Genomic DNA, 24740 nt, shown 5'->3' on the forward strand with positions numbered 1-24740 from the left:
AGCATCTGTGGGATTATCATGGGGTCTGCTCACCTCTAGTGCGCCTCTTCCTGGTTGCTCTGTGGATTAGCTGATCCAGGTCAGACACCACCTTTCCGCCTCTTGCTGCAGTTTACTTTTCTTCCTGGCTCTCAGCAAGGCAAGATTCTCTGTGTTCATGGTTTAGCCCTCCAGCCAAGTCACATATATACTCCCCTTCTGAGGTATCAAAGTCCCTTCTTACAAACAGGCTCAGGCAGTCTTCCCATTCACTGCCCAGCCGGGTGCCAGTTCCCCAGTGGCTGGTAGGGGAACCCAGGCCTAACCTCTTCTCCAAGTTCCAGTTCAAGGACCCTCTTATCAGCAGCCAACGTCTGTTCCATTCTGAACCTTACTGCCTTTTCCCTGAGCCTTTCCTAACCTTCTAGCTCCCCCCAACCCTCCTGGGTTTGCCAGCCCCCAAACTCCCTCCTCCCAAGGAGTAACTGTAGCCTACTTTGGCTCTGCTGCCCCCCAAACCCGCCTCCCTTCTCCCAGGGAATGACTACAGACTAATTCACTGCAGTCTCTTCTCTGCTTCCAATTTCCTGTCTTCATAAACCCAGCTCAGCTCATTCCTCCTCAGCTAGACTCCCTTCATTGTTCAGTCAGGGGATTACTTAAACCACCGGATTCCCCTCAGCTGTGGCCGGTCTCATTAATTGTCCCCTTTCTTAGCTTAATTAACCCCTTAAGAACACATCACAGGGATGTTTGAACGTGCAAGGAATACAGGAGCAGGCTCCAATGCACACGGGTTCTCAAACTGGAGGTTGTGAGGTTAGTATGTGGGGTTTGCGAGCTGTCAGCCCAGGCGTGACAGGTCTTGAGCTGTCAGTTTGGGCAGTTGGGACTTGGGCTGTCAGCCTCGCAATGCACCCTACATGTCCCATGAAAATCCCAGTTCCTCATGGTTAAGATTGGCCGAGTGTGACAGTATATATTCACACCCTATACACCATTGTAATAACATTTTTACAAAGTATGCCTTGTAAGGTATTATGTGAACTGAGGGCAGTGGTAGTTGATGAGGGCTGGGCAACTGAACTGAGGGGGGTCTGGGTGGGGACAGAACTGAGGGTTGGGGTACAGGATTAATTGCTTGGCAGGAGACGGGCGGGGGGGAGATGAATGCTCCTGCAGCAGGAGCCAAAATCATGTTATCCAGTACATGTGGAAAAGTGGAAAACACTAATTGTTCAAAAATCAAGAGACCGGCCTAAAAAAACCCACAATATACATATTTTTAATGTCATGATTTTTTTGGGCCAATCTCAGGATTTTTGGGGGTCTGACTCACAATTTTTGATCCCTTAAAGCTGGCAATACAGATGTGTCCATGCTGTCACCAACTCCTGTGATTTTTATTAAGAGAGTCTCATAATATTTGAGATCAGAGAGGTAGCCATGTTAGTCTGGATCTGTAAAAAGCAAGAGAGAGTCCTGTGGCACCTTTAAGGCTAAGAGATGTATTGCATGCGTCTGATGAAGTGGGTATTCACCCACGAAAGCTTATGCTCCAGTACATCTGTTAGTCTTAAAGGTGCCACAGGACATAATATTTGACGTTCTCCTCAAGGCTGCAACTCCTGGAAGCATTTGGTTTGAGGAGAGACTCTCCTTTCATCAAAAGAAAGTTCTAGCCATGATGGTTACACAGGATAGCTTGAGAACATGAATGAACATGCATCATAAAGCCTCAGAAACAAGCAGGAATGAAAAAAATCCCTAAATCTGTTTCTTTTCTTGTTTGGTTTAAAAATCCTGAGATTTAAAAATCTCATGATTCTTTGGGGGCCTGACTCATTATGTTTGAATGCTTGCGGTTGGTAATACTGTATCTAAGATTACGCAGTATTTTTTTTTCTGTCTGTGTACATAGGTGGCTTTTTATTGATCTAGTTATTAATTCATTTAGAGGTGTCAGGATGCTCCAATGATGTGTATTTAGACTGATAAATAAGATTTCCAGGACTTTATTATGCAAAACAAGGTAACATAATAAAATGATCTTAGCGTGAGTTGATAACATGTAACATAGGAAGAAAGGTCTAATGTCAATGGAAATCCTTATGGAAAAAAGTTATTTTATTATAACAGAACTAATGCTAATTTCTGATAATGTGTTACCAGGGTTTGAAAAGAAAACACATACAGTTACTGGTGGAGGAAGGAAATATAGTAGAGAGTTTTCCAGCTGCTGCTGGAGTAGCCATCTATAGATTTTCTGACATGCTGTGGTCTTTTCACAGTTACTGATTGCCAGGCAACCACAGTTGATTTTGATTCAAGGTCCATTCCAGTGAAGAGAAAAAAATCCTAACAGTCTCCTAGATATTGTGAGATTGAACAAATACTTTGTTTGAGAATAAGTGTTAAAGGAGAATTGCGAAGAAATGGCAGATTTGGGAAGTTATAAATGGGGGAAAGGAAATATAAACAGCAATTATTAATTCAGATCTTTTACTTCACAATATACAATATCAAATGCAACCATGTTCTAATCAAAAGCAGGAGAAAGTATTTGCACAGAAATCTTACACAGCAATCTCCCTTATGCAGATATCAAAATAAATTAAAGAAAGAGAGAAGGAGCTTTTGAGTCAGAGGTAATTCTGGTGCTAGATTACAAGTCTGCATAAACAATCAATCAATTTAGCAAGAATGTTTTGGTGATAGCGAGAGCTGAAAATAATCTGCTACAGTGAATAAACTCTGAACCAGAGAAGAAGAGTATTGCAGTAGAATGTTGATTACCTTAATGTAAGAATATATCAGAACGGTTTGGTTAGTTAAGCACCCATAGGGTGAAGAGTCAAACCCTGTCCCATCCATACATTTGAACAAAAAGGACATTTTCCTATCTGTAAATTCGTTTTCTGCAAACAAAGCATTAACCAGTCTAGATCAATGGGTTTTCCCTCTGCTGTTTGTACTTGCCATCCAGCTGTTCCCCTCCACCACCCCCCCAAAAAAAAAGCTGGTTTCTGCACATTCTTCAGTTGATTTCTTCTTCTTCTTCTTCTTCTGAGAAACCTCAATTAGATACAGAAACAGATCTACAGAATATAGACTGAGTTTTTCAATGTTCCTCTAAATAATAAGTCTAACAGCTAATGAACTAACAGCATCCAGATATAAAGGCCTGTGGAGGTTCTAGATTAAATCTAGTTTCTGTAACAAATCATTCAATATAGATTGTAAAAATAAATAAATAAATAAAATTAAAAAAAAAAAAGTCTTCCCTTTCCAACTCCTACTCCTTTAACACCCCCTACTTAGGTCCCAGGGAGGAACAGGCTCTTACACTTGGAAGTATAATCTTTCTAGGCCCTTGAGGAAACGGATAGACACTTAGTGAAAAACAAACAAACAAACAAACAAAAAAAAACTTACTGGTTGTCCAGCTGAGGGTGGAAAGCCAATATTGCTGCAAGGCGAACCCTGATCAAGGAGACCGCTAAACCTTGCTGTTTCAATGTAGTAAGTACTCGAGGATGTCCTGCAGCGAGAAGACTCCGCATTGGGAAGCCGAGAGAGAGAACTGCTTCCACTTTGAGAGGGGTAAGTAGCCCTGATGAAGAGCTTCCTGCTACCTAACAGGACCTGATGAACCTGCTCTGAGCAAACCAGCTCTCTGGGATTTAGCCATAGAGCTTCCAGCTTGTTAGGTGAAGGGATCTGAGGTTCCGGTGGAGTAGCTGACCATGGTCCTGAGAGATATTACCTCAAGAGCAGAAGTTTGTCCCTTGAGCATGCCAGTTTACAACCCAAAATCTGCCTGAAAAATTCTAAGATGGAGGTGATTGGAGTTGTAGTGGGGGGAGATTTTCTATCAGAGCACAATCAAACTCTCCCTCACCCCATCCCAGGCTTTTGGGAAGTGACTAGATGCCTAGTAGATATGATGGTCCTGAAGTGTGGATTCTCAGTCTCCCAACCACTAGGGAATGTTTCTCTGGCCTAGGGCGAAGGCCTGGACCCTAAGTTAGAAGGGAGGGAGTAAGCCGGACAACCTGAGGCCTTGATGCACAGTGCTGGAGGCAGTAGTACCAAAGACCACAGAAGTCATGCTGGGGCAATGAGTACTTTGACTGCCTGAGTTTTAAAAGATTTTTCTTTATAAAGGACTCATGATTTCAGGCTCTTTGCCAATCCTATAGAGAAGGTATTTATGACAGGAGCTTCCAGCTCCTTGAATCTGTTGCAGAATTTGGGAAATGAGCAGATTCATTGCTCAGAGTCCCCCGGTATGTGGTTCTTTGGCAAGCCAATTTGCCTGGGTATAGAGTGCCTCTGCTAGTTTGAACAGCTTTGATGGCAGTTGATAAAGAAAAGTTGCCAATGGTGAAGATGACTCGCTTCTAGGCTGAGGGTCTTTCTGCTGATCGTGCTCTACTAGTTAATGTACGCTACCACAGACATCAGTTCAAATTAAAACTGATTGGGTTTAAATCTAATGCTGGAATGCCAACCAGCACAGCTAGCAGCTCAAAGACTCTTTTTGCTGACGTCCCAATTTTGAGCCTCTTGGATCCACAAACATTGGGCTGAACTGCTTAGGTACAATGGGATACAGAGTAAAGAAGGCTATTTGGATTTTAAATCCTAGCCAATTCACTCTCAATGTTTGCCTCGGTTCATATTTAAAAACCATCAAAGCACCAGAACTTTAAACTTATAGACTAAACTATGAATCAGAACCCTGGCAAAATGACTCGCATAGAAAAAACAGTAAAAAACTCCAATGTTTATGCCATTGATAACTGGAAAATATTCTTGAGATCCACAGAATTGTAAATAACGTAAGTACTATTTGGCTACAAAATGAAGCTTACAGACCAAACAAAAGGTCTGTGCACTATTAGTGCCCAGTGATGTGGCTTCAAGAAATTATGTGTCTCCAATCTTTTAGAAATTATGTTGCTTTCTTAATTCAGAAGTCTGCTTTCCCTATTGCTCAATGCCTCTGTAGTTACAACTAAATAGGAGTTTTTCAGGGTATTTCAGACCTTTCATATTTCAAAGGATTCTGCACTTGATAGACGCAGAGATTAAACACTAATAAAATAAAGGTAAGTACATGAAGATAGGATAATCCTCAATTGGATCTAACAGATGAGGAAAGGGAGCTGCAGTATAACACTCACACCAGTATTAAAAAAATTGACATGCATTATATCCTTAAAGCAAAGATGAAGAGGGAAAATTTGGACAGCATACCATGGGCTTAGGAAAGGGGCTTCTATAAGAGCTCTTCATGTGCCATTCACCATTGTTTGAAGATCTCAGATCACTTGCCATGATCCTAAATAGCCTTGTAAAAGGAATTCACTCACTGCAGGAGCATCTCCTCATAGCCAGGTGTGGCATAGAAGCGGTCTTCCACTCAGATGCCCCCTGGTGACAGTCACTCCTTCACTGCGATGGTCTCTCTTCAGTAACTTGGGCCACCAGCCAGGTCACAATTTAATCCACTTCTTCTGTGGTAACAAAACACCCACACAAAAACAGTCCAATGTCCTCACCAGAGGATCTTTGGCCCCAACTCTCGGCCTCTGTTCCTCAGACCCTTGCCTTGGGGCTTTCTAGTGTCCTTGTCCCTTTTTCCAGACTCATGCCACCTTGCCAGTGGCAAGTAGGAGAAGCCAGGCCTTCCAACTGCCGTGGGTTCCACCCCAAGGACCTTGTAACTAGCAACCAAGGTTGGTGCAGTCCCACTCCCCACTGCAGTCTCCCTGGGCTCCTTCCTACCCAGACTTTCTCAGGCTCTCTTCCCTGCCGATTCCCTAGGTTGACACTTCTTTCAGGGCTAGAATCCCTGAACTTATTTGTCCTCTCCTTCCCCTGGGCTTTCTCCTCCCCACCTCTCTGTTGCCAAAGAGGGACTGCAGACACTCTCCCTGCAGCTCCTTCTTGCTACAAACTTACTCTCTTTACAATAACTAGCCTGCTCCTACCCAGATGGGCTTCATGCCCCAGGTAAGCATATCTCTCCCCTCAGGTGCAGCTAGGTAACACAACTGGCCCCTCAGGTCCACATTAACCCATTCAGGGCCTGAGTGGGGTGCATACCTCATCATTGGCCTGTATTCTAAATTTATGCTGGAAGTTGCCCAGAGTAATCTTTAATGAGCCAGTGCTACATAACGTACACATTCTCAGGCATCCTGTAATGTAAACCAAATATGTAGCACTGGGAATAGCATTCATAACTTTTGGCTCCCAAAGCACAGGCCTATGCCCTGTAACGTAGCTTCTTTAGGTTGTGACACACAAGACTTCCCTTCCAATATGCAGTGTTTAAAAGCTTTGACAGCAGGATTGAAAAACAAAACTTGTGTCTTACTTGATAATTTTCTCTAAGTCTCCAACTCTGCCCGAGATGCAATAGATGTATCCATTCTCCCCTCCACGTAGCTTGGGAAGCACAACCAGACAAATTTGGGGCTCAGCCATGCTTCTTTAGATCCTTTCTTGAATTCACCCAGAGCTATAACAACACTAAATAAATAAATGATGGTGTTTATGATTTCACAGAGCAGAGCATTTGAAGATCTATCCAGCTATTCCATCAGCAATGCAAGTTGAACAGAAAATATGCACGTGGGCCAAACCTGCACATTAGAAAAAAAAATAATTAAATAATGCAAATCTCTCTCCAGCGTATGCCTGGCTGACATTCCTACTTTGTGATTTAAAGCAGTAGCTACACAGATGGAGGGGATTCTGCAGGCTGAACTCTTCCCGAGGTGCTGCTTAGGTCTCTTCACCTACTCATGTGTTTTAGCAGCCATTTGGGAGCCTGCCTAACATATCCATGGAGGTTTCTCAAAAATGCAACACCCACACCCCATACCAAAAGATCATTTAGAAACTTAATGCCATCCGCCCCTCTTAAGAATAAATTACAATAATTGGACTTTGAAATACAGAAGATTTAGACCTGCCCACTCACTGCTGAGGGAAGCAGAAGGATCTGTCAATGGTCTCAGGCCACCCAAGATTAAATGGTTGGTATGGTTCTGCCTCTCAATCTGACTAGATACAGGGTAACCACAGTGGGGCTGGTAGACATGAGTAAGCTGTAGGAGTGGCAAGTGATGCACTAATAAGAGATGATGTGACTAAAATGGAAAAGCAGAAAATATAGCAGTCTATGGAAAAACAAAGTATAGCACAGAATGTCAACCAAAGATTTCACATAATAGTGTACAGATAGCACAGAGCAGAGTGGAAGGGCAATGCAGAATTATCAGTTAAAGACCTTTGGCTCTAGAGTTAGTTATCCACTTTTATGCAGAAGAGTCAATCTATTGAGACTAAAGCTGGAGTCAAAACACTATTTATGTTATGTCAATCCTCATCTTAAATTACTGGGTGTTTTTTATTTTCAGTTTATCACTGGGATGGGCGGAGTAACTTCTGATCACATAGTTGTGTGATCTGTTTCAGGATCATAAGGAATGCCCCACATACACATGGGAAGAGTCCATTTTTAAAATATCAGATGTAGCAAAGAACTTGAAACATGGATATTTTCTAAAGTCATTTGTTTTTCTACAAATTACCTCCCACAAGGTTTAGCACAGGGGTAGGCAACCTATGGCACATGTGCCAAAGGCAGCACGCAAACTGATTTTCAGTGGCACTCACTGCATGGGTCCTGGCCACTGGTCTGGGGGGGGGCTCTACATTTTAATTTAATTTTAAATCATAGAATATCAGGATCGGAAGGGACCTCAGGAGGTCATCTAGTCCAACCCCTTGCTCAAAGCAGGACCAATCCCCAGACAGATTTTTGACCCTGGCCCCCTCTAGGATGGAACTCACAACCCTGGGTTTAGCAGGCCAATGCTCAAACCACTGAGCTATCCCTGCTCCACCCCTTCTTGAACTGCTTCTTAAACATTTTAAAAACCTTATTTACTTTACATACAACAATAGTTTAGTTATATATTATAGACTTATAGAAAGAGACCTTCTAAAAACGTTAACATTATTACTGGCACTCGAAACCTTAAAATTAGAGTGAATAAATGAAGACTCGGCACACCACTTCTGAAAGGTTGCCGACCCCTGGTTTAGCAAAAAGAGGTGTTAGAAAAAATATCATTAAAATAAGAAACAAGCCTTGTAAATCCTCAGGAGCCTGCATAGAATGTGAAGTTCAGGAAGACACAGATCTTGCACCACAGTTCCAGAGATGGAGAGCCTGGCCTTCTTGGGTACAGCTGGGGAATGACTGGCAGATACTGCACCTGGATGCAATGTGGGCTTCTCCCAAGCAGTACAGGGAGCATTGATGTTCATCGCTGACAGAGAAGGAACATGAGCAAGAGGCACAGATTTTAAAGCCTGGGGTCTTCGGCATAGTCCGCATGGGTGTGGGGGGTAACACGGAAAACAAAAACAAACAAACAACACAAACCACCTAAACTATTTACCTTACTCAGTAAAACAACTATAAAACAGCTAAAAACACTATAAATTGCAAAATTCTAAAAGTAGGTAGAATAATTTTTTTTAAAAGGCGAGTCACAGATTAGGACACAGAGTTCTGATCCGAACCATGCGGTGGTGAGACGGAACTGGAGACGCAGTCAGTCCACCCGATCCTTTATTGCCTCAGACGAAATCATGAGGCGATCCAGGGTGCATGCACAGACCAATGGACGCTACATTCAAATTCCCCAGCTGAGGATGCATTGTGCACATTCGTAAAACCCGCAGTGGAACACAACAGGGACCATCACTCAAAGAAATTTTGTTTACTGGCTGGTTAACTTGTTTCATTATAAAATAAGAACTCTGTATGGAAAAGAATCAGGCTTTTTTCTACACTACAAGAATGGTATGAGTACGAGAACAAACAGCTTACATAAGTTCTACCCTTCTAAAAAATATTCAAACTTTTTTTAAAACAATCAGTAAGGAAGGTAAACATAAAGGAACAATAGTCTTCCTCTGAAGTAATATATTAAAAATATTTCTTATTTTTTCTTCTAAATACTTCAGATGTTTCTTGGTAGCTGAAGCAGCAAGAAAACAGAAAGCTTTGTTATTCTGGATTTTGAAAGGTTCATAAAAGAACAGGCATTGAAGTATCTTCAAAAAGTATGTATCTACCTAGTGGCTGGCTTTCCCCTCTTTTTGCATTTAAAACTGTAGGATCATGCATTGGTACAGTACATTGATTTGTTTCAGGAAAAAAGTCTGAAGTTCTCAGTTGTCCTGGTCCCAATCAAAATTAAACTCTGATACAAGGACCATCTCTGGATTTGTACTAGATCTTTGTACAACACAACACAGACAGCCCCAATCCTGAATAGGGCCTCTTGCTGCTACTGAAATACATGGCTAATGTGATGCAGCTGTGGCACAAGTGCCAACTTCCAACTCTGATGATGAACCAGATTCATCTGAGCAAGGAAGTGCAGCTCCTGTTGGTGCCGGGGTCCGGAGAGGATGGCATTGGGGAAATCACTGCTGGCTTGCCTTTCAGCAACACTGTACAAGGGTACTAGAGTGCCCAACTCCAGTAGTCTGCAAATCCTCGTGAATGACCATCCAAAGCAGGTTAAACGATTCTTGATTCGCCAGCAATGCTGGTACTGAAACTTGGCAGATTGCGTGACATGGCATATGGCCTCAGGTGTTGAATGCATTGGGATAGTCTCTTGCTGTTGCTGAGCTAATGATGACGGCACGGCTGAGCCAAATGGTTTCACCTTAGCGGTTGATCTCAACAAGGCAGATACAAGGGCCAGAGTCAGCTACCCTGTCTGAGGTGCTATTTGTCAGCGTCGAATGCACTCTACCCTCCTTTCCAGTATGTTTGCTGGACTTCAGTGCTGGGGACCCCAATGTTCAGGATGCTGTGTTCTTTGATGCCGTCTTCCAGTGCCACCTCTTCTGTACTGGAAAAGATTGATGTCGAGCCTCTACCAAGACTGGAGGAGTGCTCCTACTCAAAGCAAACATGCTCAGTGCATGCCCTGAACAAGGAGGCTCTGAGGATGGCATAGGGTTGCTTCCATCAGAAAGTGCTTCAGCACGATCTCCCTGTCCTTTTTAGTTCTCGGTTTAAAGTTCCTGCAGATTTAGCACCTGTCCCAGATCTGAGTTTCTCCTAGGCACCTGGAGTGTGTCATTAACCAGCACTGGCTTCTTGCCTCCATTGCAAGTCTGGAGTCTGAGGCAAGCCCCAGCACCAGTACCCAAACAGCGGGAACTGAAGAGTACACAAAGTACTCCAGTAAAAGAAAACCTAATATTAAAAATATCCTCATACTCAACTAATAACACTAAGAACAAGGTAAAACTTGCAGCAGTAAGGTAGAATGCTCCAATAACAGTCATGGGCAGTAAACAGGAACTAAAGGGGGTTGGCTCTGCCCTTTAAACCATCACACACAAAAGCATGAGGCAGCAGAGGTTGCGTGTGCCACTGTCAGGTACTGCAGACGGAAAAGTCTCCGATGCTAGTGCACTGGGTACGCACATTCCCGAAGTGGAATGGACATATACAATCACTCAAAGAAGAAGCAGTCATACAAAGAAGAAGTACATCTGGAAAAATGAATGAGAAAAAAAATGATACTATGAACAGGAGCTTTTAAATACCTTGTTCTAGCTACAATATTGCAGAAGGAAAAAAAATGTGTGAATGTCAAGAATGCTGATAAACTAGAGTATTTAGATTAAACATTTATTTTTTCATATAGTCACAAAATCTTCACAAAAGTACTGAAACTCAAAAAGGAACTAGACTTGAATCAAATACAGAGATGAAATATACAAGACAAATGAGCAGGCAAACTAAAAGGTCTTGAAAGTATTTTACTTCAGATTGAAAAATGAACAGTTCAACTGTTCTGTTTAAATAAAGATTTGCAAGATATACAGTATTTTATGAATACAATGCTGGTCATCTGAGGCAATGTAAAATACACCTCAATTTTTCCTTCATGCTTCTTTTCTCTTTTAGAAAGATACTGTTTACCAAAAAGAAACTTGCAGTCCTGGAAAAGCTATTTTCCATTAAATTTATGAAAACCATAAATTGAGGCAATCCTAAAATTCCCAACGGAATCAAGATTATCTTCCCGCTACCACCACCTTAAAATTATCACATGCTTATTGGAACACTAATATCTGCACCCTAAGAGTTCATCTGCTTTCAACAATGAGGGTGATTCTTTTTAAAAACACTTCAGTGTGGTAAATGCGATACAGATCTTTGCAAGTATTAAGTGTTTGGAACAGTTTTGCTAATAGCAGCTAACAATACTGGATTAATATAATTTATAAATAATTGTTCCCTAAGGTGAACATAAATCTACACATTCACAATAATCTAAAACAAAATAAATACTGTGATTATGCATAATGTGGTACAACGTGTACTAGTTTCTATGAACAAAAGCACAACATCTCGTTAAAAATTATCTGATCAGAATAAAAATGTGAATCTAAAATTTAAAACATTGTCAAATTAACATCACTTTTTAAGCTCTTAATGTTTGTATGAGTAAATGTTATGGATTTCCATCTTTTGGAATATGTATTTTCCTTTTTGAAGTAAAACACCAATATGTTGTTGAAAATGTTTATTTCAGTGATGACATTAGTTTGGGTCTTGTTTTAGCATTATTTTATTTAAAAAGTCATTGCACTGATCACTGCCCATTAAAGGTCAGGTTGGTCTGCAATGTTTTGTATGTGTATATAAAAAAAGTAGTTCTAAAAGCCAACAGTACTTTTTATAAAAACATCTCCAAGACAGCTGCATTAAATGCATGCAGGTATGCTGAACACAAACTCTTTCCTCTTTAAAGAAAAAAATGTTAAAGTAAATGCTACTTATCAGTCTATCATTAAAGTGCCCCCAACTTCTTTTTCAAAGTATACATGTGAATGTAATCATACATTTAATTTGCTTTCATGGCATTAATTTATTGCAACCAAAATTTAAAGTGTAACTGAACCAGACAGTATTAAAACTTTTGATTAAAGGTAACAAATTCAATGAAGTAGTACTAGGAGGCTATGAAAGGTTTGGGTCTTTAAGGCAATACAAACTATATTTCTATTATTTGAAGACTAATTTTTATTAGTGTCAATATAAAAATGCATTAAAGGGAAATGAGAAAAAATATTTTAATAGGAAAATTTACTTATAGCTTTAACAGTTATTCTTTCCCACGTGAGTTTAGCAAAAATATATTAAAAAAAAAAAAAAAGACAAAAAAGTGACTTTGAGGGAAAAAAAGGCACAAACAAAAGGCATGGGATTGGAGCAGCCCAGGAATGCAAACATTTGTAACAAATGGAGTTGGCTTTTACTGCAACAAAAAGGACAAAAATCCCAAAGTGGCTTTTCTTCTTTAAAAATGGGAGACTGCTGGCGGGGTGGTGGGAAAAGGATGACAGACCAACTGAAAACCTCCCTGGAACTCTAGAAAATAAGGTAAAGGTTATTTGTCAAAGTTGACCGAAAGGTCAGTGTTTACACAAAAGTACATGTACACTTTATACAAACGAGACTTCATTTGCCACCATAAACCTTTTTCTTTCTAGAGGAACAACTTCTGAAGATCATAAATGTTCTATTAAGTCATTTCAATGTGAAGGAAAAGCAATTCTGAGCAATATAACTAGTAGTGTCTTTATATAGATGTTAAAATGACAATTCAGATTATTTTCCAAACTAATCCTGAGAAAAATTCTGTTTACAATTTAAACAGTAATGTTATGTAAAAAGTATTAACAAATCCACTATTACAAATGTCAGTTTTCCTATATGGTCATCTATATATACACACACACACACAATAAAATGGTATATGCAAAAATAATAAAAAAATCATGCATGAATTACTTTTTCATCTTTAAAGGCTGGATTTCCCTCAAAATACAATTTTTCACCTTTTTTTCCTTTTTTTTGTGTTTTGTTTGTAATCTGCCAAACACACTGAATACTACCTCTACAGTTCAGCATGAGCTGATGGGAAATAAATTTATTTTACATTCAAGATTTTATATGCTAAATGACCCTGTTGTAGCATCTGACATCAAATGATCAGCCTTTTTTCCTCTTTTTGCAGTGATCAATCTTCATGATCCATTCCGTGGCGAGCTGGGAAAAAAATGCAGTTGCTAATCAATGTCTGAACAGTCTGAAGCTCCACAAGAGATCCAAGGAGTCACTATCAAACTATCCTGTAGCATGAGATCATTGCACACAGAAGAACAGTCATAAAATAGGCAACTATCTACAAAGGTCAGAAAGGGGCACATCTCTCTTGTGTTTCCTCTTTTTGACATGGAAACACTGATGTGATTTGCTGCCTTGATGCTGTTTGTTTGTCACTGAGGTACCATGGTTTGAGTTTGTTGGACCCGGGAAGCCTTTGCTGGAGGAAGAGCGAAATAACCTTGCTGATCCATGCTGTAAAAGAAAAAGGACATGGTAAATCAACATTAGAGTAAATAGAATATGGCTGTTACAACACTTGTATTACTGGTTAAAAAAAATAAAAAAAACCACTACAACTTCAAGAGGCAGTGCATTTGAAAAGAGCTTGACATGAAGGGAAGAATCACGTCTGTGCTTAGCCTGCAGCACAAGAAGTTCTCTTTCACTTCAGCAATCTCAGAAGAGACACAAACAAGATGCTGGGCTCCAGCCCTTAAATAATACAATTAAAAGAGACAGGATTACATAACTTAATTCAAGGTACAAAGTGAAGTATTAGTCCTGTGTTTTAAAAAGGATAAGACTGGTTTTACTTGTGTGCTACATGCAAGCCAGAATGGTAACAGTTGCACTACACCTTACTGAAACAGATTCAGAGTCAAGAAAAAGGGAGAGATGAGGAACACCCAATGGTATTTCTTGCACAAGGAGAGGGCAACATTCACCCACATCTCAATGCACAGAAAGTGCTTTATGGTGCACCCTTTGAGATACATAGTTTGCAAAGTGTCTAATTTACTATTTGCTGGAAATCTTTAACAGATGTCTGTAAAAATATTTATATCTAAATAAGTAGAAAAATAGTTCTGAAACTCTACCATTCAGGAATAAAATTCCAGACTATTTTTAATATTTAAGCTGTTCTAACTATATTCCTGTAAAAAATGACACGTCACCATAAACTGAAGTTGTGCAAATCGAACACTGCTTTGAAATCATGATTTTCCAGACTACTGTATTGTGTGTGTGTGTGGGGGGGATATTAGCCTTCTGGTGTTTGAGATTGTCAGTCAAATTATTTTTATCATAATTTTTGGGGGGAGGCGGGGTGAAAGTTTGATCTTTATGCTAAATTAATGAAATATGCATTTCTCCAATAAAAACTGAAACTCTTAATTTGGGAGGCAGGTCTTAAATTTGAGTATAAATCCTTATAGTACAGCTAAAAGCAGGTGATAGCTAACATGTCAGGCTCATTTTCTCGGGGGTGGGGGTGGTAACCACACAAAACTGTATTTGTGCAATACCTCACAAGGAAAATAGCCCTCTTACTCTACTGTGGTTTAAAAGTAGAAATGAACATCAGCAGGGAAAAAAAGAAAGGCTCCACATTTTCACCACAAGCTGTCCTTTCCATAAGGTCTTCATACTTTCAGGAGAACAGATACCATTAAAGTTATTAAAACGTTTAAGATTTCTTTTAAACATTTCACAAACCTGAGATTTGTTTGTGCTGTTGGATGAATTAGCTGTTTGGCTGCCTTGCCTTTTCCCACTGGACTGGGAGGATTCCAGTGCTATTTCTTGTGACCCCACTCTGTTTGTAGTAGATTGATGGCAACTCAACTGTTTAGAGGTTTTGCATGGTGTTCCGTCAGAATCCTTCATGCAAATATAGGTATTAGTAAATTTATATGTTTTAAATAAAACTAAAGTGGACAAAATTGAGGAGATAAAACATGCTGGTCCTGCTAAATATTAATTCTCTTAATCCAGGACTCTCAAAACAACCAACAAATGGGCACTGGCTTGCAAATACATTGATGCATGACTGATTCCATGAGATCTTTAAATTAGTATATCAAACCAGATTAAAGAAATAAAAATGGAGAGAGTCTACTCAAACAAGTGTTTATCAGGCATTTTTGAAATTTTTCCTACATCATATTTATTTCTACCTATCTCTTTTGAAACACAGGTATTTTACAGATGAAAAGGAGGCAAAGAATGTGACTGTACTCATAAGGGAGAGCACTTTTCATACAAATGTAGAGGTACATTATGTCAGTTATGTGTTTTCTGGCAAAACAATTCATTAGAATAAATAGGAATTATATGAAGAGCTTCCCCTTACACAAATCTGAGATATGTAAGAAATGATTGGCTATGCCTATATTGTTACACTGTGTACATATACAAAAAGAGAAAAAAAATCTAATCAAGTTTCAAACAAAAACGTTTAATACTTACTACGTCACTAGAGCTGGACAATGTAGAAGATGAGGAAGACAATGGACCTGATGAAGAGTTTGAAGAATGTTTACTGAGTGTTTCTGAAGTTTTACTTCTAGATTTCCCCAGTGCTTCATTAACTTCAGAGAGATTATTGTTACACTTGTCTAGCTGCTGAGTATCTACTATCAAAGTTACTCCATTACCTGGAATAAAAGAGTAAATAGAAGAAAGAGTATTAATTTCTATTAAGTACTGCATTTTGTAAATATAGCACGGCATTTCCTCAGGAGTCCCACTGAAGTCAATTAACTGCACATATGAGTAAGAGCTTCAGGACTGGACCCATACTCAAAAACCCCACTACGGTATGTGATGAAAAACTGCCACCAACTATGCATAGTCCAACTACATGAAAGTTCAAAAGGGAAAAAACATTTCTGTGGTCTATCAATTACCTCTCCTTGTCTTGGATAGGATTGTTTTGGGATAGATTTTCAAGAGTGCTCAGCTATCTACGAGTCTAAATAAAATGACCCATTTTATAAAGTGCTCATCACCCAACAGCTCCCATTTTCCCCTCAGTGGGATGCCCTGGGTGCTCAGTCCAAAAAATCTGGCTTCTTTATTTAGGTTCCTAATGGGAATTATTGGGTGCAGAGCTCTTCTTAAAATCTCGCCCTGGGTATTTTTGTGAAAATTGGTAAAATAAGGAGCAAGAGTAGAGGGAGAATCAGTCACAGAGAAACAGGGTAGACTGCGCTAAGGCAATTGTCACTGGTGTATAAAACTAAAAACTGTTCCTGTTTCTTACATATAGACAGAAGCCACTTCTTTAGTTATAGATGAAATGTAAAATGCACTGTTCATTTTTAGACCTATGCCCTTTAACTGATCTGGGTCAAAGGCAGCAAAATTTTTTTTACATTGCCAACCATGCCAAAAGCTTGCAAAGCAAGGATCACACTGGGTAGCCAAACCTTACCATTGCATGAAGACTCAGTCCTACTCTGCATTCCCCAATGCTTTGATATCCACTCTCTGTATGAGGCCACTTCTTGCGTTACTCTAATTATTCTACCTAATATACTGTGAAAGAAAAAACAAAAAAACAAAGCACGGATTAGTTTTAAATACACAGGAATATATGTAACTAATGGTTTGACTTGACATTTAAACTTTTACCTTTCAGTTTCATTGTTGGGATAATATTTAGCTATTGGTGATACAGCATGGCTCAAAACAACATATGCATAATCAAAGGCCTGTTTCACTTGCATGGCACCATATGAACTCCTCCCAACATCATTACCTTAAAAATAAATACATAGATAATCCATTAATTCTATGCAATGCTTACTGACTTTGAAACACTGGAGTAAGAGCTCACAGAAAAGTGAGCTTTTAGAAAAAAGGATTTGCTTTCTTTGAAATCCTGACCCACCTTAAATCATTTCTTGTGGGGGATAAAAATTCAAACATTAATGAACTGAGAAAAATACACAAAGGCATCTAAAAGCCCAGCGGTAACTGGAATCTATGATACAAGTAGATGTCAAAATTGGAAAATCCACACAAAGCATATACTGTATAAAACATACATACACCTATTTTTATGTCATCTTCCACATGAGGTTTCAGATAAATAAGCCTTTGTAATAGCAATGATCACCCTTTAGTCACTGTCAATTATACCAAAAACTGAACCCTATTAATGGAAAAATCAGTGTTGAAACAACACACAGTGAAATCACTAGGTATTCGGGTCACTAACTCATGCCATAGTGTCCTTTTGGTTCTACAGAGATGACAGGCTAACCCATATTTCTGGACTGCTTTATAAATAAAATGAGCATTTTCTCTTGGAATTCACAAACACACTCTTCAAAAACTGAATGAGGATTTTTAAAAAAAAAAAAATAGTTAAAGCAATTACTTTTCCTGTTTGACTCCTTTGGGTTAAATTTTTGACAATAGTCAGTATGCCATATTTGACATTTTGCATATTAAGCTATGATACCTGGCTGTAGGGGATCTTCAATATATAGCATTGATGGTCTATAGCCATCCAGCATACTCTTTTGCACTTCATCTTTAGCCACATATGAACCACCATCCTTTATTCGGATTCCAGTCTTCAGGTAATTGAAGTGACGTCCATATAATTCAAAAAATTCTATTAAAAGGACACCATAGTTGGCACTGCGGATGCAGGCATCTTCCCTGGGATGTAGCTATTAAACAAGGAAAAATAAATTTGTTTTCTCTTGTCTTAAAGATTCCAGACTTCAAATGTTTTTTATATTGACTAGAAATAACTTATCTATATACAATTATGTCCCTTGACTAAAGTATTTAATAGTTGACAGTATCAAAGCATTTTACAGCATCCTTCTGAGGCAAGCAAGCATCCCCCAAATTTTACCAATGCAGAAACTATGTGAATTTCCATGGCAACCAGAAAAGTGTGTATGTCAGAGGATGGATTACAACTCTGGAGTTCAATTCCCAGACCTGTGCTTGGAACACAAGCATAATTTAGCCTGGTCAGCTGTCTAAACATGGGCCATACACTATTGTGTATAGATTCTGAAGTATGAGTAACTGGCTGAAGTTGCCTTTTAGAATATGTAAAAACTTAAGTGGGTATCAATGCATTTTACTGATTACAAAAATTCCATTAGTCACCAAAAGAGATCTGGGTTGAGTGTAACTCAATGTTCTTAAAACGATGTATGCTTGCTCAGCTCAGTTGCTTAGTACCCAGAATATTCTTTTAGCTGACCACTATATCACAGCTGCTGGGAACAGACTAAAATGCCTGATCATCAAGCTATTCTACTACTATGAATATATGAAAATATATTTACTATTAAAGCATATAATTTGTTCAAAGTTAAAACATATACGGAAAAGCGAGAACGTGATATATTAACTGTTCCAAATTTCTGCAATACTTCTCAGAAGTACCATAATATTGCTAAACAGATATTTGTGCATTATATAATTAGTGCAAAAATATTTTATTACTACAATTAGCTGAATCCTCTAGAAATTAATATCACAGGTGATCCCATGTAATTGTGTTTGGGATAACTAACCAAAGACAACAGAAACAAAACTGTGTGTCACATGCTGTATAATTTCTATAATGAGTAAGTATAACCCGAAATGAACAGGTATTATAAAGATATCTGTAGCTAAATGTTAACCTAATTATGTACTCTGTTCTAATTAAATAAAAAAAGTGATAAAACTTATGGAGGCAAGCCTAGTTTACCATAAATGATATATCGGATACAGATATACCAAAGTGCTTCTATCTGTGGGTGTGAAATCAAATGTTAAAGTCTTGAAGATGTTATGCTTTAGTTTCAATTGGATTAAAAGTATTTGGGCTATAGGAAATTGAAGATACATCATCATCATCACAATATAAGAACATATCTTCCCAGGATTGAAAAATGGGAGGAATGCATAGGAAATTAAATCGTAACAGAAGGGGGAAGGGATTATTATTATTATTTTTAATAAAAGGAATATAGAAGCAACTTAGGAAAGTAATACTATATTGCCATTTTGGGATTCTGGGACATTACAGTACTCCTTTACTCAAAGAATTAAAATGCCACCTGAAACCTCTTGATAACATTATGCAAGCATTAGTACAAGATTATCCTAGATACCTGCATATTTTATGTACAGCTGATAAATGCATAAGTCATGTACAGAGAAGACAAGATAGAAGAAAGGAAGAGAAGCGGACAAGAGAATAAATCCTGCAAATACCTTAAGTATTTACAATTAATACTTTTATTGGATCTTGGGGGTTTTAACATAGACAAACCGCTTGTGCTTTACTCATGGCTGTGATATGGTCAAAACCTCTTAATGGAATACAGCTTTAGTATGCACTGTTGGTGGGCACATTAGTCTTTATTCCTTAGGAGTTTTCATCTAATTTAAAGCATAAATCTGTATGAACCACAGATTGATTCAAGTTCATAGTTATCAAGGATGTTAAACCACTGAAGACAAATTTTCTCCTCTCCACGTAATTTGTTTTGGGTTGCAGTGAGATATATGGTTAGCCTTTGATGGATGTTAACGAAATTTATGGTGGTATTCCATGCCAAAAAAAAAAAAACCCCCCCGCTATCTGAACTGTCTCCCTTTTGAGTCTTCTTGAGAGAGAAATGAAATGGTCAACACTTAAGCTACCCTCTCACTCTTAGGGTATGTCTATGCTGCACACTCCTTATGGCGGTGTGTAGAGTACATACACTGCATGCCCCTCTAGCATGGGTATAAACAGCAGGGTAGACTGTGAGGCACTGCTAAAGCGAGTAGCATATACACATGCCAGAACCTTAGGGTTTATAGCCTATATGGTTCTTTATATGCCCAAGCAGCACCTCCCATGGCCACATTGCTATTTTTAGCAGTATAGTGTCCCGCTGTCTCCCCACTACTGGAGTCTTTCTCCATAGCAGGGAAAGACTCCAGCAGCAGGGAAAGGATCTGACAGCTCCCTGCAGCAGAGACCCCAGACTCCAGCAGGGTGGATCTGTCGGAGCCTTCCCCTGCTTGCAGCTAAAGACTCCGGCAGCACAGAAAGGCTCTGGCAGCTCCCTGTGGCCAGAACCTTTCCCTGCTTCCTCCCAGAGCCTTTCACTGTCACGTGTAGCTATGAATATGCCAGTGGTGTACAGTGTAGACCAGGGGTAGGCAACCTATGGCATATAGGCCAAAGGTGGCACACAAGCTGATTTTCAGTGGCACTCACACTGCCCAGGTCCTGGCCACCGGTCAAGGGGGCTCTGCATTTTAATTTAATTTTAAATGAAGCTTCTTAAACATTTTAAAAACCTTATTTACTTTACATACAACAATAGTTTAGTTGTATATTATAGACTTATAGAAAGAGACCTTCTAAAAAAGTTAAAATGTATTACTGGCACGCGAAACCTTAAATTAGAGTGAATAAATGAAAACTCGGCACACCACTTCTGAAAGGTTGCCGACCCCTGGTGTAGACATCTCTCTAAGGTGGTCCCCAACAGAACAATAGGATGTCTCTTGTGCTACCACTGTTCAGGATGTATCCAGAGCTTAAAGAGATAATTTCAGGCTAAAGGAATGCCAAGAAATTACCCTGAGTGTGGTTTTAAAAGTGGCCAATTTCAGATAAAAATGTTTAGACTACTTTTTACTCTTGTTAAACCCTCCAAAGCAAAACACAGCTATGAACGTGAGATCTGGATTATAATCAGTCATATTTTCACCAAGTTTTTAACTAAATTCCATTTGTAGAACCAAATTCTGTCCTCATTTATAACTGTGCAACTGTAGACAATGAGGTCTACAGGCATAGAGTGCAGAGTCTGGCCTTCACTGGTAATGTTTCTGATGTTGCATGAGCAGGAAAGAACATCTTGATTTTCAGATCAAGGTTCAACTGGCAGTTAAGGGGAATATTTATATTTTAATACTTCTAAACTGAGCAAATTTAATCTGTAAATCACTGAGTGACAGACATGCAATGTCACAATGCTATTTTTACAGTCACTTTTCAGAATAGAATCATACTATAAATTTGAGGGAAAATGTGAAACAAAAATTAATTTTAAGTTAAAATGCTTAAGTAACTTAAAACAAGAAACAAATCCTTTTTGCCCTAATGGCATCAATAATTTCATTAACTTACCTGGAGGAAGCTGACAGCCATTAAAAAAAGACTATAAGAACCAATTCCACCTGTGAATACTTCATTAAGGTCCCTCTGTAACAGGAACTGTTTTAATACTAAAACTAGATATGGTAATACAGGATATTTCTGAAAAAGAATAACACCGATGTTAGGCTAATATTGTACATATGTACACATTTGCTGTGAAATCTACACTGAAATTGGCTGAGACCAAGATAAACATGTAAACAGTGACTCACTATATAAAATGGTAAAGTGATGGCCAAAAGACATCTATTGGCATTTTTTGGACATGTAACAGAGAAGAGGTGGACTTAACGCAGTTTGCTTATGGACAAAACAGTTTTTGTATTTAAATTAATGAGGGGCAGCGGTCTTCCATTACTAATATCTATTTTAATTAATACAGCAGTAAAGAGGAAATGAGCTGGTTTTGTTTGAATCAAAACACACAGACATACTTATTTTCTTACAAGATTAGACAAATTTGCACTGAGAACTAAGGGAAAGTCTCTCCAACGTGTAGCAAGACACTTAACAGGTAACAAAGCTCCCCACTTCTCAGTTGATATCCAAAACAAACTGAGGCCTCGATCCTGCAGACACTTATAACTTAACACCTTTGGAGTAGCCCATTGAAGTACCTATTAAATACAAAGTCATTACATCTACAAACTATTTCAGAAAGTACAATCACTTACCTTACAGTGATTGGTTCTTAGAACGTGTTTTGTCTGCAGGGATCCCACTCTGGGTTTCTGGCTACCAGATCTCTCTCTACAGAGCAGGGTTTCAGGGGTCTTATCTAAATAGACGGCAGGGCTCCCCCCAGCACAGTAGGCATCAAATCTAGTACCTGCAACTAGTGAGTAGTGCTGGACAGAAGTATGTACTAAAGTTCCAAATTTCTGCCCTGAACATTTCTGATACAAGGACATTCCTCAAGCATGCCAAGGAGATAATTTGGGTCCTAGTAGAGAGTACTTTAATATGAGAGGGTGGAGCTAATTAATTTAGTTCATAGGAGATGTTAATGCCATCCAATACCTATTTCATGAAAGTCTTTGGGTCACAACAGTCCACCCTCCAGTCCTGTCCCCAGATGCTACAAATAGTCTAGATGACTTGCAGAAAGGCTTTGTTCTACGGAGGTATTTGGAGAGGACCCTCAAGACAGAGCACATCAAGTTTTGCTCCTTCACGAGTTTTTGTAGCTGGGAACAGAGACACACTGGAAGGTTTATGTATTGATTCAAATGTAAGTCTGAGACCATGTTTGGTGAGGTCTGAGAGTTACCTTGTCTTTGTGAAATTTAGTATAAGGAGGTTCTAACATTAACACCTGAATCTCACTCACCCTTTGAACAGAGGCAACAGCTACTAAAAATGCTGTCTTCATAGAAGGGTGGCATACCGAGTATGAAGCTAAAGGTTCAAAGGGTTCGGGGGGAGCTTAATTAGGTCCAGGAATACAATATTTAGGTCCCAGGAAAGGGAAAGTCCATTACTGGGGGAAGTGTGTGGATCACATCTTTTCAAGAACTTAGACATAGATGGATATCAGAATATACTGGAGAGTGACAAGCAAATATTGTGGCTAAATGAACCCTAACCAAACTGACTGAATGTCCCAAGTGTTTCAAGGGTAACTAGTCCATAACAACAGGAATAGATGGGGATTGAAGATCATGCTGAACATCCCAAAGTGAAAGGCGTTTCCATTTGGAACTATACATTTGTCTTGTAGAAGCCTTTATGCATTGAATCAAAATATCTTGTACCTCTATGGAGTGGTTCCGTTCTGTCAGATGTACAGACTAGGGGTCCATGTGTATGATCGGAGTACCAGAACTGATGTACCTATGCTGGTACTATCAATATTAGCCAGCCATTGTCCAGTTTTACTCTTCTGGAGACTAATGGAATTAGCAGGAAGGCACACATCAAGTGTCCGTTCCACTGGATCAGGAATGCATCCAAAAGGGAACCTGGCTTCATGTGTCCTTGGGAGCAAAAATGCCAAGCATTTCGTATTCAAGTTGGTGGCAAACAGGTCTGTGGTTGGAAACCTCATTTGAGGAAGACTTGATTGAGGACTGAGTCTTTAAAAGTCTACTCATAACTTGTAAAACAGTCTGCCAGATTGCTCTGAATACCTTGTAGTGTAGAGCTATGAGACTGATTTAGTGTTGTATGCACTAGTTGTGTAGATGAAACCGCCTGTTGTCAGAGAACAGATAATGTCACTCTACCCTTTCTGTTGACATACTGTGTCACTGTAGACCATCAGGACTTGAATGGTAGCAGGAAAGAGCCTCATGTTAAATATATCGAATTCCAGTCCATGTATAGATGAGAGTCTGTTGGGGATCACCAACCTTGTGACTGAAGACTGTCTAGGAGTGCCCCCAGTCTTGTTTAGAACCATCTGTTAACAGAGTTTTGGTGGGAGATGGGAACATGAATATGATGCCTTGGTAGACTTTTTGCAGGTCTTTTCACCAGCGTAGAGAGAACAGGACTTCTAAGGGACCTACAACCTGCACATTCATGCTGTAAGTGCCAGGTTGATTATAACTACCGTTGAAGAGGTAGTTATGCCCTAATAGCTAAGTCTCTAGAAATTATAAACGTACACTGTACTGAGACTGCACGTTCGGAGAAAAGTGATACTGTGAAGATTGACACTGATGAGTCGCGTGCAAAAGAGCATGCATCAGGCAGTAAAGCTGATCTGCAGTGTGGATCAGGCTTTGAAGGAAGAGCAGTGGCAGAGTGACAAGTATGACGACTCTTTGGTCTCCTCTTTGACAGTACCAGGAAAAGTGATCTGTGCTGTGGCCTTAGAACTATGCCCCTTTCTGCCATGGTCAGCAGGAGAAACTGACTGACTCCTCGAGGCCTATACTGATTCTTTGGTACCTAGAGACAAGGCAGGAGGTCTTCTGGTAGCTGTGGAGACCCAGGTACCTGAGGTGTCACCCTGGCTTCCTGGAGAACAGGTCAAATGCTGTTTATGAGCAGCAGAACCACATTCTGACTCACGATTCTCTGAGTCAGAAGTGCCCTCATTGATCGCTCTGGTAGAAATAATTTCAGGTGAGCATCTCAGGCTTCTAGTTTGAAGAAAGATCATAGATGGAACATTTGTCAGGAACGTGGTCTTCTCTAAGGCAAAAAGTGATATTTAGGATGCCCATTCATTTGGGCATAGCCAGCTCACAGGTAGGGCAGGACTTAAAGCTCAGATTTTGCTTCATCCATGAAGTCAATGCCTCAGTACAGAGGATGCTCATATTTTCTAATTATTATTTAATTTTTTTGCCAACAGGCTAAATAGTACTAAACTAAACACACATTAATCCTAACTCTAACAGAGGAGAGCTACAGGGTTCTAAGTGGACACAGCTAAGATCCATCATTCTGCCACAGGCGTTAAGAAAAATCTGAGAGGCAGCTGGGCCCTTGGGTGGGGTGGAGTATGAGGATGTGTAGGAGACAGGTACAACCCCAGTTGACACTGCTGGCCAAAAGAATCCAATCTTGTGCTCCTGGGGCACATGTACCCTTAAGAGTGTG

General features: G+C 39.5%; 1 protein-coding gene across 3 annotated transcripts in view; it reads right to left on the minus strand.

Annotated features, from left to right (window-relative positions):
• Positions 1 to 10715: 10715 nt before the first annotated feature.
• The window catches only part of TENT4B (terminal nucleotidyltransferase 4B), a 51069-nt gene continuing 37044 nt past the window's right edge, over positions 10716 to 24740 (minus strand). For 2 of the 3 annotated variants that reach the window (XM_005289811.5, XM_024104121.3), the window contains exons 6-12: positions 21159 to 21287; positions 17472 to 17685; positions 16637 to 16763; positions 16437 to 16540; positions 15470 to 15657; positions 14717 to 14881; positions 10848 to 13471 (exon numbers count right to left, since the gene is read on the minus strand). In XM_005289811.5, the coding sequence (XP_005289868.2) occupies positions 13292 to 13471; positions 14717 to 14881; positions 15470 to 15657; positions 16437 to 16540; positions 16637 to 16763; positions 17472 to 17685; positions 21159 to 21287 (1107 nt within the window). In that variant the 3' untranslated portion in view covers positions 10848 to 13291. Of the gene's footprint in view, positions 13472 to 14716; positions 14882 to 15469; positions 15658 to 16436; positions 16541 to 16636; positions 16764 to 17471; positions 17686 to 21158; positions 21288 to 24740 lie in introns of all 3 variants that reach the window. The other variant, XM_005289812.5, reaches the window with a different exon arrangement.

Source organism: Chrysemys picta, chromosome 14 (assembly GCF_011386835.1).
Source record: "Chrysemys picta bellii isolate R12L10 chromosome 14, ASM1138683v2, whole genome shotgun sequence".
In the NCBI taxonomy this organism is placed as follows: Eukaryota; Metazoa; Chordata; order Testudines; family Emydidae; genus Chrysemys; species Chrysemys picta.